Source organism: Crinia signifera, chromosome 3, assembly GCF_055691185.1.
Source record: "Crinia signifera chromosome 3, ASM5569118v1, whole genome shotgun sequence".
In the NCBI taxonomy this organism is placed as follows: domain Eukaryota; kingdom Metazoa; phylum Chordata; class Amphibia; order Anura; family Myobatrachidae; genus Crinia; species Crinia signifera.
In genome coordinates this window covers 36,073,026-36,091,598 of record NC_139219.1, presented here as the reverse complement: position 1 = coordinate 36,091,598, position 18,573 = coordinate 36,073,026, and the positions used below count along the sequence as shown (strand labels likewise).

The 18,573-nt window shown below is 45.7% G+C and overlaps 1 protein-coding gene across 3 annotated transcripts in view; it reads right to left on the bottom strand.

Annotated features, from left to right (window-relative positions):
• The window catches only part of PLCB1 (phospholipase C beta 1), a 632,132-nt gene that overhangs the window by 162,935 nt on the left and 450,624 nt on the right, over window positions 1–18,573 (bottom strand). For all 3 annotated transcript variants that reach the window (XM_083175630.1, XM_083175632.1, XM_083175631.1), the window contains exons 10-11: window positions 11,838–11,984; window positions 3,789–3,946 (exon numbers count right to left, since the gene is read on the bottom strand). In XM_083175630.1, the coding sequence (XP_083031756.1) occupies window positions 3,789–3,946; window positions 11,838–11,984 (305 nt within the window). The remainder of the gene's footprint in view (window positions 1–3,788; window positions 3,947–11,837; window positions 11,985–18,573) is intronic.

The window sequence follows — 18,573 nt, the reverse complement described above, 5'->3', positions numbered from 1 at the left end:
ATGTCACGATAGAGCTTGGAGGGTAAAAAAAAAGCTGCGCACTGCACAGAGACCATTATTGTTGCAGAGTCACAGGACATAGAAGCAGCTCTGACAGATTTTGTCTTATTATCTTCTCAAACCATGGCAGAAATACCCTGCAATGTTGCGGTATACAGTACCGTATGTATGGATGACCAAAAGATCGACTTGGTGTATTCAGTTACAAAGAGAGTATGTGATGATGGTGAAATTATTCACCCAGGAGATCTACAAGAGGACCAACTGATGGTGACTATCAGGGATGGCTCTACAGAGATCGAGATGGTTGGTGCTCCAAAAGCATGGAGCTATGATCGTTATTTAGGCTGGATAGAAGAGGCACATAACTATAGTGCCATGTGGATGCTCACAGAAAGTCTACTGCCTCATACTGTCAGCACGGACGTGACTGGCGATGATAGGAGTGACAGAGAAAGGAGCGGACAGCTGGAGGAAAGCATACAAGAGACTCCAAATGACGACATGATGGACGCATTACAGCTCAAAAGAGAAGTGGAGGAGGAAATAAAAAAGAAAGAAGCTGAACTGCGAGAACTCCATCAAGTGAAGGAAAGTTTAAATGACATTCTAAAAGAAAAGACCCCACGCTCAGGCTGGCGAGGCTTCGTCAGCGGCATTAGAGGGTCAGTGCGCAATATATTCAGAAGACGCAGCAGCACTTATTTCCTCACTACAGAGGGTGTAGCAGGCCCACAGGCTGAGACAGACATTAATCAATGGGGCTCCTGGGGAATGACATATTCCCAGCTCCTATACTAGATCAGATTTGTCCGTGGGATAGGCTGAGCTCATTCCACACCTGAGAGATGAGCATTGAAGCCCCAAGGCTGAGCTCATCCTGGTGCAGACATTCCACACCTGAGAGATGAGCATTGAAGCCCCAAGGCTGAGCTCATCCTGGTGCAGACATTCCACACCTGAGAGATGAGCATTGAAGCCCCAAGGCTGAGCTCATCCTGGTGCAGAGATTCCACACCTGAGAACTGAGCACATGAAGCCCCTGCCCCTTACACACCCTCTGCTGCACCACATTATCCTGGAACAGAGATTCAACACCTGAGATACCATCACATACAGCACCTGGGGATTAGGGCTACTGGCGAAACCCCATTAAAAAAAAACGACACAGTGCAGCCACCTCGTGGGTGTGTTGGAAGAGCTGCTAATTATTTATAAAATGTTGACAGTAATTACTAGAGACAGGATTATATGCACCATAAAAAGCTTGAAATATGCATGCAAATATGCATGAAAAATACTTAAAATATGCATGAAAAGTGTTAAAATATGCTACATTAAATAATAAAAAAAGTAATTTTTAACTTATTTATTTAAAAATCAGCATAAAATTAGTTGCAAATAAACCTCAAAAATAGGCCCACAGCATCTGCAGATGTCTAGTGCTGTACACAGGACTTTTTTTCTCCCTGGCTGCTACAGCAGACTGCAGCGTCCTAGGTTCTTCTTGCATCAGCTACATAGACCCTCATCTCCAGAGCCGATGGATCAAATGTCAGCATAGCATGTGAGGGCGGCGCAGTGGAAGGCTTCCTCCCTGCGCCGCATACTCACTGTGACACGGCATTTCCTCCACGCCACGTGATGTCACAACCGTTCTGTCCACCTCCTCTGCTGCAGAAGTCTGTCTCTTGGTGTAAAGTCCCAGGCCAGGGGCAGGTAAAGGTTCAGGAGCTTCATAATGGCATCCGCCCCGACTGACTTTTATAAACATGGATTGGCAGCCTAGAGCAGTATCAGACATAGCGTACATCCAAGTTTCCCCACTCTGCGCACATATTGCCCCAGCCTGCACACTCTACCACTACCCGACCAGCAACAGCAGGGCAAAGCAGTGCTGTGACTCGCGGGTGGAAAGGGGGCGGAGCCTAAAATATGCACCATCACTAGATTTTAGGTAAAATATGCAATAACCAGTGAGAATGGGCAAAATATGCAAATGCATATGCAAATATGCAAATGCATATAATCCTGTCTCTAGTAATTACATCTAACTTGTTGGTAACTTAATTACCTGAATATTTAAACCCAGGCAACGCTGGCTACTTCAGCTAGTGCAGTGATTCCCAACAGTGGTTCCCTTGGGTGCCATCTGACTCCTGCAGGGGTGTCGTCTTACAGTAGGTTGGTGGTCAAGTTCCAAATCTAATTATTTATGGTCAAAACTATTGGCAAAACCAGCGCTAGTGGCTGCCAATGATAAAACATGTGGACAAACAGATGCACAACTGTCAACCACAACAGAACTAAATAATGACAGGTAGGCAACATTTACTTCATTTAATATTTTTCCCAAATTTGTCAATTCAAGTAAGTTTGATTCAAGTAAGTTTGGCAACCATTGAGCTAGTTTAATAATATATGTGCTGGCTGTCATACCCAGTGAACAGCAGCACCACTGTGCTTCGCTGACCTTGCCGCAGCATAGGACACCGCGCTCAGCTTGCCTGTCTTCTATAAGCCCACCCCCAGATTCCGGTAGGCTACTTTCCCTGGAATCTGGGGGTGGGTTTATAAAAGATAGACAAGCTGAGCGCTGTGTTCTGTGCTACAGCAGGTCAGTGAAACACGGTTACGGTATAGATGATAGACAATGTCCAGGTTGGCAGACCACTAATGGGCAACTCTGCCAAAAGGTCGACACAAGCTTATGGTCGACATAGGCAAGGTCAATAGTTAAAAGGCTGGTATAAGGGTTACATGATTTTTTGGTGTCTATATAATTGTACGTCGACATGGAGACCGTATACATACCTCCCAACTGTCACGATTTCCGCGGGAACGTCCCGATATTCGGGGACGTTCCCGCCCGGGGCCACCATTGTCCCGCGGTGGGGGGGACAGTTGGGAGCCCCCCCAGATTGCCGAGAATAGACGCTGTGCGCATGCGCACAGCATCTATTCAGCGCTGACGAGCGCGAAAACGGGGGCGTGGCCGAAGTTTGCGTCACCCTGTGAGGCCACGCCCCCTTTTCTCGAGGCCACGCCCCCTTTTCGGGAGCCGCGCAAACGTCCCGACCTCCCAACTTCAAAAGTTGGGAGGTATGCGTATATGTACCGCTTTGCTCGCCATACTATTATATTCCATCTTTATGTCCACTTAGATAGTATACAGTAGTATGAAAAACCACCTTTTTCTGAAAAAAAAAATAATGAAAAAAACCTTGCTCATGTCGAACATAAGCTTGTGTCAACCTTTTTGACAGTGTCTACCTAAGCTATGTCGAACTTTTTTAGGTGTCTATATAGTGTAGAAAAAAAGTGAAGTAAGGCTTCCCTAAAGCAACCCCTCTATTAGGTGCATCTGGCTCCTGCCAGCACCCTGACAAAACTGAGTCCTTTGGCCTGAAGGCGGGTAGAGGAGAGGAGGAGCCGGGCTGCCTGGAAGGCAGTGAAGTGTAAACCTCTGGGGTGCTGGAAGCTCTCTCCCACTGTAAAGCCTGGGGCCCCTGATGTGTCCCGAAGAATAAAAAGGAGTTAGTATTTACTCTGCAAAGAAACAAAATAACTCACCCAAATCTAACGCTCTCTGCACATGCTACATCTGCCCCACCTAGTGAACTAGAATTACTGTAGGCCCACATTTTATTCAAGCAACCTACAGTATTTATTAATACAACAATGATGGGGGGGGGGGAGTTCTGAATAAATTGTCTTGCTAGACATATATGTAATTATTAATCAAATAGGTGACATAACAATCAAGATCAAAACCAACAGTCTTGTACCTTAAATGATATTTCAGTGGTCATAGTGAATCCGTGTGTAATTACTGGCTCTTCCTCTGCAGTTCGCCCTTTCCAGCAGTCCAGTTCCACACAGCGACAGCCAGCCAGAAGCACTTGACGATACATCTCTACTGAGGAGTTACCAGCCAGCTGTCCCGCTGTCACAAAAAGGAGAATGGAAGGAAAACCATATGAATATGAACAACAGGGTACTATAATATTACAGAATATGAACTCCAGTAAAGCACTGTAATGTTGCACAATTTTAAGTGTGGCATAATATGAACTGGGGGCACTGCAGTGTGGCTTAAAATGAACTTGGGGCACTGTATATCATAATGTGAATTGGGTATACTGTGTGGCATAATGTGTACTGGCAGCGCTACAATGTGACAAGATGTGAACTAGGGCATTACTATGATTCAGAAAGTTAAGTAGGGATTTACTAAGGTTCAGAAAATGGATCAGGACACTACTATGGTGTATAGAATCAGAGGCGTAACTATAGCACTGCAGCCCCCGCGGCCGCGGGGGGGGGCGCTGTGCATGTGTGGGCGCCAGAGGGCTGTGGTGCTATAGTTAGCCCCCTCCCGTCCGCCCATCTGCCGCCCGCCAATCCGCCGCCCGCCAATCCGCCGCCCGCAGCCTTACCTGACTTCACTGGTCCCGTCCCAGCTCCCTTGCTGGCTTCATTCTTCTGCTAGTGAGACGGACCACAATAAAATGTCCGCCCCATATAGCAGACAGTTCTCTGAAACTGTCTGCTGTATGGGGGCGGACATTTTGTGTTGGTCCGTCTCACTATCAAAAGAATGAAGCCAGCAAGGGAGCCGGGATGGAACCAGCAAGACAGGTAAGGCTGCAAGCGGGGGATGCGGCGGGGGGCGCCCCCCATTAACAGCGGGGGGGCGCCCAATTCGTAGTTACGCCACTGTATAGAATGAATTGCTGCAGAGAAGCATAAGGACAGAAGACCCTTTTAAATGTTTCTACTGGGCCCATACACTTTACAGTTTAGGGCACATCTATTTTATTTATTACAATTTTCATTTTCTACAAAATATAGCTTGAATATTTTCATGACATCAGTTATTTCCATATACCCTATATGATTAAAGGCCAACCCTGCTCCTTCACTGTATGGAGCGAATCCAGGTGTTTTATAATGTCGGCGGCCACCAGATGCCTGACCGAACAATTATTGTAATATGGGCCTAATTCAGACTTGATTGCAGGGCAAATTTGTTCTAAAAAATGGGGAAAACCATGCTGCACTGCAGTGGGACAGATGTAACATGTGCAGAGAGTTAGATTTGGGTGAGGTGTGGTGTGCTCCAATAGAAATCTAAATTTCGGCGTAAAAATAAATCAGAAAATATTTACCCTGCGCAGAAATAAAATAACTCAACCAAATCTCTCTCTGCACGTGTCACATCTGCCCCACCTGCAGTGCAGCGTGATTTTTGCCCATTTTGAGAACAAAATTAGTCCTGTGATCAGATCTGAATTTGGCCCCTTGTTCCTTTATTTTGACAGGAGGTGACAGTAGTGTCCCACTAAAAGTAATAGCTGATGCCAAACGAAATATCAGATACAGTGCAAAAATTAAAGTTATTTTGGGTAGCATTCTCCCTCCCCTACATCTAATCATGTATTGTTACACATAATCCATTCATTTGCATTGAGCCCATAATTACATGCATTAATATTGGTTGCTCTGTTCCTGGACTTCCCTGGTAATGTAGGATTGCCATCATCTGTGGTGAAACACCTTTCGTACCAATTACCCAGCTCCCCACAGGTGATGGTAATCATACATTACATACAAGTCCAGGAACAGAGCATTTTCTCCCTGAAGGAGAGGGTCAGGTAGGCGTACTTGCCTACTGTTGAAAACTAGTTTCAGGGAGATTATAGTTGGTAATAGAATTTTGCAAAGCGCCCCATTGAGGGGGCGCATCATGCTCCACCCAAAGGGTGTGTCTAGTTCCATATATGGAGAGATTGTGAAAAGAGATTGTGAACGGGGCACCTAGAAGCGTGGGTGTGCACTGCTACATCTGAGAGGAATCTTGTAAAATGACTTATATCCAAATGTAGATGATCCCCAGAGCAGTTAGTAAGAGCTACTATACTGGTTAAAGTGCTGGGAATTGGCACTGATGAGTCAATGTACATGTATCTGCCTCTCATTCCTTTTTCCCCCAAAAATGTAACAGTGTCATGTGGGCTAGGGGAAATTAAGGAGATTGCTAGACTAATGAGGGAGAGAGGGAGATTGCTGATATTTAATGGAGTCTCCTGCAGAATGCAGGAGGGGAGGTAACTATGCAGGTAGGCAACCCTGTGATAATATGTGAGTACATTTTTCTGAGTTCCTAAATTCACTTTTTGTGACTTGCTGCCTAGTATTGTGCAGGCATATTATACCAGCATGTAATGTGGCAGTTTCTGTTTGCTATAAATAAAATATGTTTTCACCTGAAAATCACAACAATATCACATGAAATACTAAACTTCTATTATTTGGTTTTCTTTTCTATTTTGTTTCATCTCAGAAGCCTGAAAACTCGTTTCCTATTGATTGCATAGGAGCCAAAACACCTGCTTCAGGGCTGCTCGGAACAGAACAGATTATAAATTAACAAGAGAGGATGTTTGTACTGTATTTGAAAGTCTGTGTTGGTCTCAGATGGTGTAATGGCCTTCAGAGCACACTACAATGAATTTCTGCAGATAAAAGTGAACAGTTCACTATAACTCAGGGTTGCCAACCTGACCCTCTCCTTCAGGGAGAAAATTCTCTGTTCCTGGACTTCCCTGGTAATGTAGGATTGCCATCACCTGTGGTGAAACACCGTTCTTATCAATTACCTAGCTGGCAATCATACATTACCAGGGAAGCCCAAGAACAGAGCATTTTCTCCCTGAAGGAGAGGGTCAGGTAGGCAACCCTGCTATCACTATAAAAAAAAAATATATATATATACTAGGTGATTCATCGCGCCCTTTGGGCGCTCTTCACACCGTCGTAAGGGGCTGCGCCCCCTTAATTTGTGAACGTTTGTATATGAGAAATATATTAGAATTGTATGAAAGATGCCCTGTATTGCAACTTGGGTGTCCGCGAATTGTGGGAGGGGGGTCGCGGGGGGTGCCGCGAATTGCGGGAGGGGGGTCGCGGGGGGTGCCGCGAATTGCGGGAGGGGGGGTGGTTGCTGCAAATCGCGGGAGGGGTTGCAGAGAATCGTGGGAGGTGGGTGGGGGGTTGCGGCGAATCGTGGGAGGGGGGGTCGTGGGGGTGTGCCGCGAATCACGGGAGGGGGGGTCACGGGGTGGGGTGCCGAGAATGGCGGGAGGGGGGGTCGCGGGGGTGTGTGTGTGTGTGCCGTGAATCGCAGGAGTGGGGGTTGCGGGGGTGGGGGTGTGACGCGAATCGTCACCAGAGAAAATCAACACAGAAAGGTCAACACATGTAAATGTTGACATAAGTGTGGCACTTCATTGGTGTCCATGTCGACACATGAGAATGAATATGAAAACATTCAAAAAATGAAAAATAAATCTTCAAAAACTCATGTCAACCTTTTTCATTGTCGACCATAGCCATGTCAGTGTTTTGCATGTGCCATTCAATCCTGGGGCTGCCGCGAATCCCGGGGGGGTGCCGCGAATTGCGGGAGGGGGGGTTGCGGAGGGTGGGTGCCATGAATCGCGGGAGGGCGGGGTTCACGGGGGTTCCGGTGGGGGGTTGCCGCGAATCGTGGGAGGGGGGGTTGCCGAGGGAGGGGGGGTGTGACGCGACTCGTCACCAGAGAAAATCAACACAGAAAGGTCAACACATGTAAATGTTGGCATAAGTGTGGCACTTCATTGGTGTCCATGTTGACAAATGAGAATGAATATGAAAACATTCAAAAAATTTAAAATAAATCTTCAAAAACTCATGTCAAACTTTTTCATTGTTGTCGACCATAGCCATGTCAGTGTTTTGCATGTGCCATTTAATCCTGGGGCTGCTGTGAATTGCGGGGGGGGGGGGGGGGGGTGCCGCGAATCGCGGGTGGCTGCGAATCGCGCAAGGGGGGGGTCGCCGGGGGGGTTCTTTTTGCTGTGAATCGCGGGAGGGGGGGTCTCGGGGGAGGGGGGGTGTTTTTGCCGTGAATTGCGGGAGGGGGGTCGCAGGGGGGGGGGGGTGTTTGCCGCGAATCGCAAGAGGGGGGGTCGCTGGGGGCGCTCACCTGGTGGCTGTGGAGTAGCAGTGCTGGGCAGCATGGGGAGGCAGAGGGTGTCTGGCACTGTCTGTGGGCTCACTGGGCTGGTTCTCTGTCATGTGAGTCAGTCATGTGAGTCAGAGGCTCGACCCAGCGTTATACACACACTCACACACTTTGAGTGACAGATGTAGCCAAATATATAAGAGATATTTGCATGCTTGTAGTCATGCGTGTTATACAGGTTTGGTTAATACAGATTACCCCAAACCAGACAAGATACTAGAGTTTTAATTATGCAGACAGTCAACACACCTGTAGTGTTTCTGACCAGGGGTGTAAGCTCATACCATGCGGGGTGTGGTATAGGGGTCCGACAGTCGGGATCCCAACAGTCATTATCCCGACGTCAGGATCCCGACTGGCCGGACCCAGACAGCATGGTGAGCGCAACTAAGCCCCTTGCGGGCTCGCTGCGCTCGCCACGCTGCGGTAGCGGAGCCACCTATTCTCCCTCTATGGGGGTCGTGGACCCCCACGAGGGAAAATAGCCGGTGGCCGTCGGGAACCCGGCTGTCAGTGTTTTGACAGTCGGGATCCCGACGTCGGGTGAATGCCTGTCGGGACCCCGTCCGGCACCCACCATGCAGCAGGAGGCAAAATAGAAGATTATGCTGGATTATGTCTGCAATCTGGTGTTGATAGATGTATGTTTATAAGCAAAAATCTCATTAAAAATTACTAAATTTAAAAAAAAAATGTATGGGGGGGGGGGGGTAGATTTTTTTTTTTTTGTCAGGAGGGCACAGAATTTCTAGTTATGCCACCATTGGGAGGTAATAGCTGCATGTTAACGTCACCCGCATAAATATATCACCTTTGAAAGTCATGTGTAGGTCACTGCACACCATCAGTCTCATTCATAGGGATACACAGTGAATATCTTATTATTCTCCACAATTTCCTTCATCACATTTTCTAAAATAGCATTAAAGATGCGAAGACGATCTGCACATGTTTTAATAGAAATCTGCCAAGACGCATGCATAATCTGCCAGCTACAATTCTATGTGTTATTACTATGGTTCTCATGGAGTTGTAGAAGAACCAAATCTATTTCTGCCAGTAATAAGATATACTGTATTTTTCACATGTTTCACGCCTCCCAAATAATAAGGGGGTACTTAGCCCATGTGTATTGCATGTCATCTAAAAAAGAATTTACTCTAGACCAGCGGTTCTCAAACTGTGGGTCCTGACCCCAAAGTGGGTCCCGACCACCTCAGCATGGGGTCACGACTCTATGTTGCTGATCATCAGGCTAATGTGTCTGTGGAGGAGGGGCAGGGTATAACTCATTATGTAAACACCCACTGCTTACTTCTTCCATCCCCCTGTCGCCCTTCTCCATCCCCCCCATTACCCACTGGCGCTTTGTCACAATAGCAGTCAATTCATTTCACTGACCACTCATGTGGCGGCCATTCAGTGGTAATTTGCTGGGGTCCTGTAATAATTTTTATTGTCTGACGGGGTCCCAGAGCAAAATAGTTTGAGCACCCCTGCTCTAGACCAGCGGTTCCCAACCGGTGGTACGCGTACCACTAGGGGTACGCGCTGGTCTTCCAGGGGGTACGCTAAGCAGAAGCTGGTAATGGCGGCTCTGTGACCCGGCACATGCGCAGGACGCCGGGTCACGCTGCCGCGGCTGGAAGGACGGACCCCTGGCGCATGCGCAGTTGCGCAAGAAGGAAAGACCGCTGCGCCTGGAAGAAAACCGCCGCGCCTGGAAGGACGGACCCCCGGCGCATGCGCAGTCGCGCTGAAGGACACTGCCTCGCCTGGAAGAAAGCCGCCGTGCCTGGAAGGATGCCTGGATGGAAGGACGCCGTCGCTGGATGGGCGGATTGATCCACTGGGATGCCAGGTGAGTATGCTTTCTGTCCCTCTTGCTCAGTCTCTCATCCTGCTGCACTACTGAATTTCTGGACACTCTCATGTTTCCCCATGTTTTCCCCTGAGGACTGGCTCACGTCTGGCAATAATGATATGTAGATAGGTTGCAATGGGAATTGTGTGTGTCTACCAGGCAGTCAGACCCTTACCTTACTGGGAATACTGGCCCTGTATTTATCTTGAAACTGACACTGTGCCACACTTGAAAGTGGCAGCCACTTTTCAGAGCCCACCGGGCCTGCAAATGCCCCATAAATGGCTGAGTGGGTTCTCTGTCCTCTCACTCCCAGCGTCTGTTACCTGCCCTGATACCATAGCCTCCAACATGACCCATTCAGTACACAATGCTCTGCTCCTGGCCTTCTCTCTTAATGTAGGATTGCCAGCACCTGTGTGGAACAAAATAATTGACGAGGAGGGTGTTTCAACTCAGGTGACAGCAATCATAATTAACAGGGAAGTCCAGGAACACAACAAGGTGTACCGGACGCAATGGGTCCTGTTGGAGGGTATGTAATGATGTCAGCCACCTATAGCTTGTTGATGTATGTGGTAATAGGAACGACAGCCACTTTAGTTTGCTCTGGTGTCTTTGTGTTTAAAAAGGGGGGGGGGGGGCTATGCTGCTGCAATGTGTATAGAGGGGTTATATGCTGCCGTAGTGTTAAAAAGGGGGGACTATGCTGCTGAAATGTGTATATATAACATTACTATCTAACAACAACCAACTTTTCTGGTGAGGATGGATGGGTGGGGGGGATTTATGAGAGGAGGGGGTACTCAAAAATGAAAAGCCTAATCAAGGGGTACGGGAAAGAAAAAAGGTTGGGAACCACTGCTCTAGACCATGATGATTATTGTTAGCATGCTGCAAACATAATGGAACATGCTCCGGTTAGCAATCTGGATGGTAATTATTCTGTGGAGACAAGCCATCAACCTCAAACAGTAATGAATGTGTATGTTTAATGCATGTCACAGCCCTAATGACTGGTACGTGGCTCACAGAGCTGAGGGCCTACAATTCATTAAGATTAAAAAAAAATTGACGGCAAAAAGTTACATAATCTGGACATTGCGTAATCCACATAATAGGCAGTCCCATAGGGAGGTGTTCCCTCTCACTGGGGCTGCCAGTCCGACCTGCAATAGGTGAAGAGCTAGGTTCCTGTAGGAAGCCACTCTCTGCCTTGCAGTGCATCCCTATCCGGTCTCTATGGGCTGCAGCCGACGCAGCCCGTAAAAGCCAGGCTTTTGTGCATGCGCAGTACCACCGCTGGTACTGTGCATGCACCAGGCTCGGTGAATGACAACTGTATTGTACAGTTGCCAGGACCCTGGCAGCTGGGACCAACGGGGACCAGCGGAGACCCCGCCAGTGACACAGCTGCCAGGCGCAGTTCCAGCAGCGCGGACGGCTACAGCCCCCCTCCTACTCACAGGTAGGAGCCACCGCTTAAAACATGCCACCCGGAAAAGTGCAGTACTGCCCCTGATGAGGTGATTCAGGCTTCAAACAAGATGCCACACTCCAGAAATATCCAACAACTGATAAACCAACAGGAAGATGCAGGATGGAGGGCAAAATCTTCACAAATATGCTACTGTAAGTAACCTTTCACCTACCCTTAAATACATCTCCTACCCACCCCTAAAGATCTAACTGGATAAATTCAACTCTTGTGACCCCACATAATACACCCATAGCCTCATGGTTCAACCCACGACAGGCATAGTCTCCCTTCTAACCTTCTTTTCACCATTTTATTACATACATCATTTAACTCTTAAAACTGCTGGAATGTCTAATTTCCCTGGCAAGCAGTTCGCATGAAAGAATAATATCATTTAAAAAAAGGCTCCTGTAATGGCCACTCACCTGTGAGGTAGGTATTGTGTGAGGAGTTAATAAAATAATGGGAAAGGGGCTGAGACATATCTTCATTTAAATCCAGTTTTTCAGGTGGCACGACTCCATTTTCCTCCCCGTTTAGATACCGCATAAATCCTTCAACAGATATCTGCCCTGAAACACAGGAGAAAGAAGGTTGCTGTAAAACATTATTACGTAGCACCAACATAAAGTATTCTGCAGACAATCCATAAGGGATGATAAATACAAACACAAACAAAAAGCATTAGGTTAAACACAACAGTCTGCTAACGTTGGGGTTATGATTGTTCTTATGATTTGATTGGCTGGATGTTGCTATAGGCTTGTGAACAGTGGCTGAGTATACAGTGACAGTAGCGCACGCAGGGGGGGGGGGGTTCTGTGTACCCAGAAACCCCCCCAGGAGTTTAAGGGCCCTAGACTGAAAGCTGAGGGTCCCCTCTTTCCATGGGTACAAGAATTTTAAAAATCGGCCCTTGGGAACTGGAGATATCTGACTTCAAAGCAGTGGTCCCCATCCAGGCCTGTTACTTGCTCTTCTCAGTCAGATATTTCAGATTCTGTCTGACTTAGAGTTTTTCTGAGGGTATATTACAAAAGCTGGGACTCTCCCCCTTTGATAGACACTAGTAGCTTGTAGGGTGACCAACTCATCCCTTTAATCCGGGACACATATTAATTACACAGGTTCTGTGGCAGTTTAAAACCAGGTGAAATGGAGTCTTGAGGTGTGGCAGTTTAAAACCAGGTGAAAGCCAGCCACAGAACCTGTGTAATTAATATGTGTCCCGGATTAAAGGGATGAGTTGGTCACCCTAGTAGCTTGTCTCTACTGTGCCCAGAACTAGAGATATCAGCCTTCCAGCAGCTGGTTACTGCTCCAGCTCCACACACCTGGTATGTAGTTTTATATACTCATTGGCAGATTGCTCTGCCTCCTGAAATCTGATCCCCTAGCCCCCAGTACCATTTGGTAGGTGGGATTCTCTAGTTTTTAATTCCATTAAAATCTAAGAAATCTATTTCCGGGAACTGGAGATATCTGCAGTCAAGCAAGCTGTCCTCCCACCAGAAAATTATGAATAATAAGCCCACTCCACTCTACACCCCTCCTCTGCATATTAAACATCCTGTACAACCCTGGAAGTTATGTATCAGGGCCCCTTCATTCAGCCCAATGCCCCTTCTCCCACCTCATCTCCCACCATCTGTGCAGTAAAGGGGTAATTAGTGGAAATTACTGATCCAGGCCCTACATGCTGAGAGGTTGATATAATACCCCCTACCACCCGAGGGACATCAAAGCTTCCCCCACCCCTACCCCATACATTTCTAGGCCCTGTTGAGGCCCCGTATGTATGTGAGATATATATATATTTATTTTTAAATTATTATTATTATTTATATACATTTGGTCTATCTATAAAACTGACCCGGCATATACTGGGTCACCTAAGTGTTCATCTCCGTGCTTTGCTCGCCCCTCTGGAAACCCCCTTCTGAAAATCCTGCGTTTGCCCCTGAGTGAGAAGGTGTGCACCTATTGGGGGTTATCGTCCAATGTTCTGCCCCCCTGGAGCAGACTGTATGTTGCTCACTGTCAGGTTGATGACTTCTCTGATCTCTCAGACATTGATCCAAGGAGTCTGAGAAATATGTAGAATTGTCTGTTACTTCAGACTCCTCACATCACTGGCTTAGAGATCTAGTCATCAGACATGCTTCCTGCCATCCTCTGCTTCCCCGTCACCCACTGTCTCCCCGCCATCCCCAAAGCCTTCACAGCAGATATGAGCTTTAACAGCTGCATGAATGTATTTAAAAAAAAAATGCAAGGCAGGGACTCCCGAGAGGAACTCATCCCTGCTACTGCGTAAGAAATAAAATGGCCACCTCACTGTTTTGTGTCTCCGCAATGCTGGCAAGCATGTGAGGTCTGCTGAACATGCAAGTGTGGCAGCCATTTTGTGGTAGCTTGCTGGGGTCCTGTAACAATATATATTTTGCCAGGCGAAGCCTGGCCCCAATTCACACCAGAAGCAAATTCCCGGGTTAAAGGTTTTGAAACCATGAATTTGCTGAAAAACCTGTGTTTTTCTGTGGTGTGAAAGGGTCAACACGGGTCTTAAATCCCGGCACTCCCTGGTCAACTTGGGTTTTTCAGCAAATTCCTGGGTTGAACATCTTTAACCCGGGAATTTGCTTCTAGTGTGAAAGGGGTATAACTGATAGGTAAAGCAGCAGCAAAGGTGTATTTTTAAACTGATCAATTAGTAACAGATGCAGGAGATTGTTAGTAATCAGCCCGTAGGGGCATCATCCAGACATTTTAAGTACTGAAGCAGCCCATACACGCTGTGCGTTCTGTGCTTTGAGGTGCGCGCTCCTGCTTGCACATACTTTTTGTACTTTGTGTTCTTCACATTGCATCGCATTGCATGCACAACTTGTGGGGGAGAGTTAATCCCCAATTGGTAAGTGAAAAGACAAAAGGAATATAGAACAGCGCTTGTGCTGTACTGAGGTATGAATACAATAACACAGCTAGGTATAACAGAAAGTTTTAATGAAAATGAAACATAATAAATAAATTTGCATGCATAAATTAAAAAAATGAGATTAATAAAATTAGCCTAAAATTCTCTAGTGGGCTCGTCTGTTTGTATACTGCACCTCCACAAGGTTGATTGGGGATGGAAGTAAATCATATAGAAGTCCGGTCTATTATCCAGCTGTTGGGAAAGAATCCAGGCAGATTTTATATCTGTATTGAACAAACTCTGTATTCATATGCAAGGGGTCCACAAAGCAAATTGTAGTGGAAGCTGCTCCCTTGCCGAGTTGAAAGGGGTATTATCCGCCTCTTTTAAATTGCTGGAACGCCAGCTATAGTAATTTTTCGCCTTAGCATTATATCTTTTGGAATGTATTGTGTGTTTTTATTTATTTCTTATTATTAGTTTTTTATATAAAAGAATGGTACTTGTTTCCTAGCACGGCGCCCACGATATTCAGTCGTATGGCATTGTATCCCATCGCATGCCATATACCCGCATGCAATGCGATTTAAAATTGTATAAGCACCCTAATGGGATTTTTCAATGCTAAATGGTCCCCCTATACGATTTTTAATTGTATAACATTACAATGTTAAATGTACCCCCACGCCACCCCCACTATCAACGCCAACCCGAAGCATGGTGAGCATGGTGGTCGTCCGACCTTTTCCTATCCCCACTATCCACGTCAGCGTGGAGTTGATTTGAAATAGTGTGGCGAGCGCAGCCACCGAGCCCGAAGTGTGGCGAGGGGCCGCGTATTACTTTACATGTATTACGCGTCCCCTCGTGGGGCTCGCTGCGCTCACCACACTATCTAAATTCAACTCCACGCCGACGTGGATGGTGGGGGTATGAAAAGGTCGGAGGACGCGTACCGCCGCCCCTCGGGTTGATGTTGATAGTGGGGGTGCTTTTTACATTGTAAGCACCCATTACGGTGCTTATACAATTAATAATCTTATAGGGGGCCATTTAACATTGAAAGCATCCATTAGGGTGCTTATACAATTTAAAATCGTATACAATCGCATTGTATGCCATATACAATGGTATAAATTTTAAATTGTATAACATCGGGTGCCATTGCGTCGCATCGCATACCATTGTAAGGCTTATGGTATACGATGCGATGGGCGCCGTGCTAGGAAACAAGTACCAAAAGAATATTAACATATAAAAAAGTGAGTCGTGTCTTAATTGAGCTACTGGACCTCATTATTATCATATTATTTGTAAAATTAAATGACAGTAAATTTCAACGCTGTGACTTTTTTCTACGAAATCTTTATTTTTAGACTGTATTTTAGAAAATGAGTTAGGACGAGCCCCCATCCACTTCCTAAATATGTCCGCACAATTACGGTTTCCCCTACAGCATAACATGATTTTGTCAGGCTATAAAATTGCAGTCGAGCTAGAATTACTCCTGATTTTAAAATGAAGTCCTTTATGATTTTGTTCCCCACTGATAGAACAAAAGGTGACTGGAAGTTTGTGTATTACTCCAGTAGAACAGCGGTTTAAAATAATTAATGTATTTTATTGTAGCAAAGCAGCGCATTGTGGAATTTGGTTAGGAAATAACATTCTATACCAGAATCCTTTGCTAAATGCTGAAGAATAAATCAGAACGGACTAATAACACCTCTACAAGGCTTCTTGCCGTTTCAGATGACATCACTCATTGGCCGCTGTGCTGGTGTCAATGTTTCATTGTGCAGTATTAACATTGCCAAGCATTGAGACAAAGCATTCAGATGCCACTACTTACCCTTACACTGAGCACAGAGCTAAAGACTGGACAGACTGAAGCTCACAGATAATTAAGGTTAAATATTACTTCTCAGCAGATGGCAGAAATATGCAAAGTTCCTAAATGTTATGAGGCTATGGGGGGTATTCAATCCCCGCCTTTATTTCTGACAAGTAATTAGCGGTGAGCGCCTATTTAATTCTGTCTTGCCAGACAGCATTGACGAGGCAGATTTATTTATTATTATTTATTTACAGTTTCTTATATAGCGCACACATATTCTGCAGCGCTGTACAGAGAGAATATTTGAACATTCACATCAGTCCCTGCCCCAGTGGAGCTTACAATCTATATTCCCTCCCACATGTACACACACACACAAACACACACACAGACATTCTAGGGTTAATCTTTGTTAGGAGCCAAATAACCTACCAGTTTATTTTTGGATTGTGGGAGGAAACTGGAGTACCCGGAGGAAACCCATGCAAGTACGGGGAGAATATATAAACTATGCACAGTAAGGGCCATGGTGGGAATCAAACCCATGACCTCAGTGTTGTGAGGCAGTAATGCTAACCATTACACCGTCCGTACTGCCCCAGCTCGACGGAGATTTTAAAAGCAGTCGGGCCCGTTTTGTCGATTATGGTCGTGAATTGTCATGATCGAATATCGTCAATCCACGTCTGTTTATGCGGTTGTCCCAGTTAAAAGTGATTGAACGTGAACTTATATGTATTTGGTAAAATATTTTTGCACAAATGGCGTAACTGCATGTTTTGCCTTTATCAAAGCGTTCTTCAGTGCATAAAACATTATATAGGAAGGCAGAGGCGCTTCTAGAGAGGAGGATGCCCGTGTGCAGACTCTACAGCGCTGCCGACTAAAGAGAAGTGGAGTCTGCACAGAGGCACCCTCCTCTTCTGTAGCTGGTTGCGCTGTAGGATCTAAGGTCACTGACTGGCGGACCATAGAGCTGTCCCAGAAACTACTGTACCTGTGCAGGTCTCCGGGAAAATGGCACAAATTTTTCCAGTGATTTTCTTACTACGCAAAACGCTGTGAAAATACAGTGAATTATAACAACAATTCTGAGATGAAAAAGAAAGCATTCTGGATAAAAGATCCCATGCTGCAAATCATGTCAATATGATGGATAAATGGGTCATCATTTTTATCTACCTTTTTTATGTTTTGAAATTTTAATTTTCTCTCTTTTTTTGCAATAGCAAACATTTTGTATTTGAAAGAAAACATTATTTCATCTGACCTCGATGACTTCTACTAAAGAGGATACTACTGTTCCTTCGTTCTGGTTTTACAAAGATAAATTACCCACGTATCTGGGAAATGATCCCAAAATCCTCTCTCATCTAAAAACTCTGATGATATTTAAAAAAATAAATGGCAAAGCCAAGCTGTGCAATATGCCAGGCAAATATAAGACTTACTCTAATTTATTTCACTTTTTATATTGGGTGGTGTGACATTTTCGTATGACATTTATTTTACCATTGTGGGTATATTCTAATATATTTTATCTATTTTTATTTTTTATGTTCCTTTTATTTATTTGTAGTAATTCATTTTTTTTTTAAATATCTAAATGTTAATATAATAATTTTTTATTATTATTATTACACATCTATTTGATAATAGCTGAAATCACCTAATAAATAAACTAGGGGGAGATTATATGGCAGTAAATACATTTGCTAAGTTTAGTTACTTGAAGAAAATCTTTATATTGTTAAATTGTTTGTATGGTTATTGTTTTAGTTTGTGAGATTTGGGGGAAGAGGAAATGTAAGATGAATAAAGGACAAACTAAATAATCAAACTTTTTCTTTGAGCCTATGGTATAGCACTGGGACCATGGGTATTGCAGGTCTTCTGACCGGGCACTAAGGAGTTAAACTACTAGAGTGCAGCTGGGAGAGACTCCTCCCCAATACCCATCCTACCCCAGGCCAGTCAGGTGCAGGGTGCTTTTAGACTTAATTGAAACTTTTTTTTTTACTTTCATTTTCACTGTGCTGCAGGCGCTGTGTAAGCAGTGCGCCTGCAGCAGCATGACAGCTGCGTTGACCTCCACGGCCAGAATCCCTGGCGTCTCCACAGGCATCAACCTCCTCCGCCGGTGGTGGTCGCTGCTTAAGGTATGTTGGAGCCCCAAACAGGATTCTGCTTACCTGAGTGACGCTGTCCTGCGCTGCAGCACCTCCCGAACAGTTTTTACCAATTCCTCAACTCAGGTGAGCATCATATTCTCCTCACGAGACTTAGCTTGATCAGTGGCCTCCTCGTCTTCCTCTTACCCAGTAGATCCCTGCTCCTGTAAGGGACCCTCTGAGTCAGTAACATCTGCGCAGGAAGGCGTCACTCAAGTAAGCGCCTAAGCGGA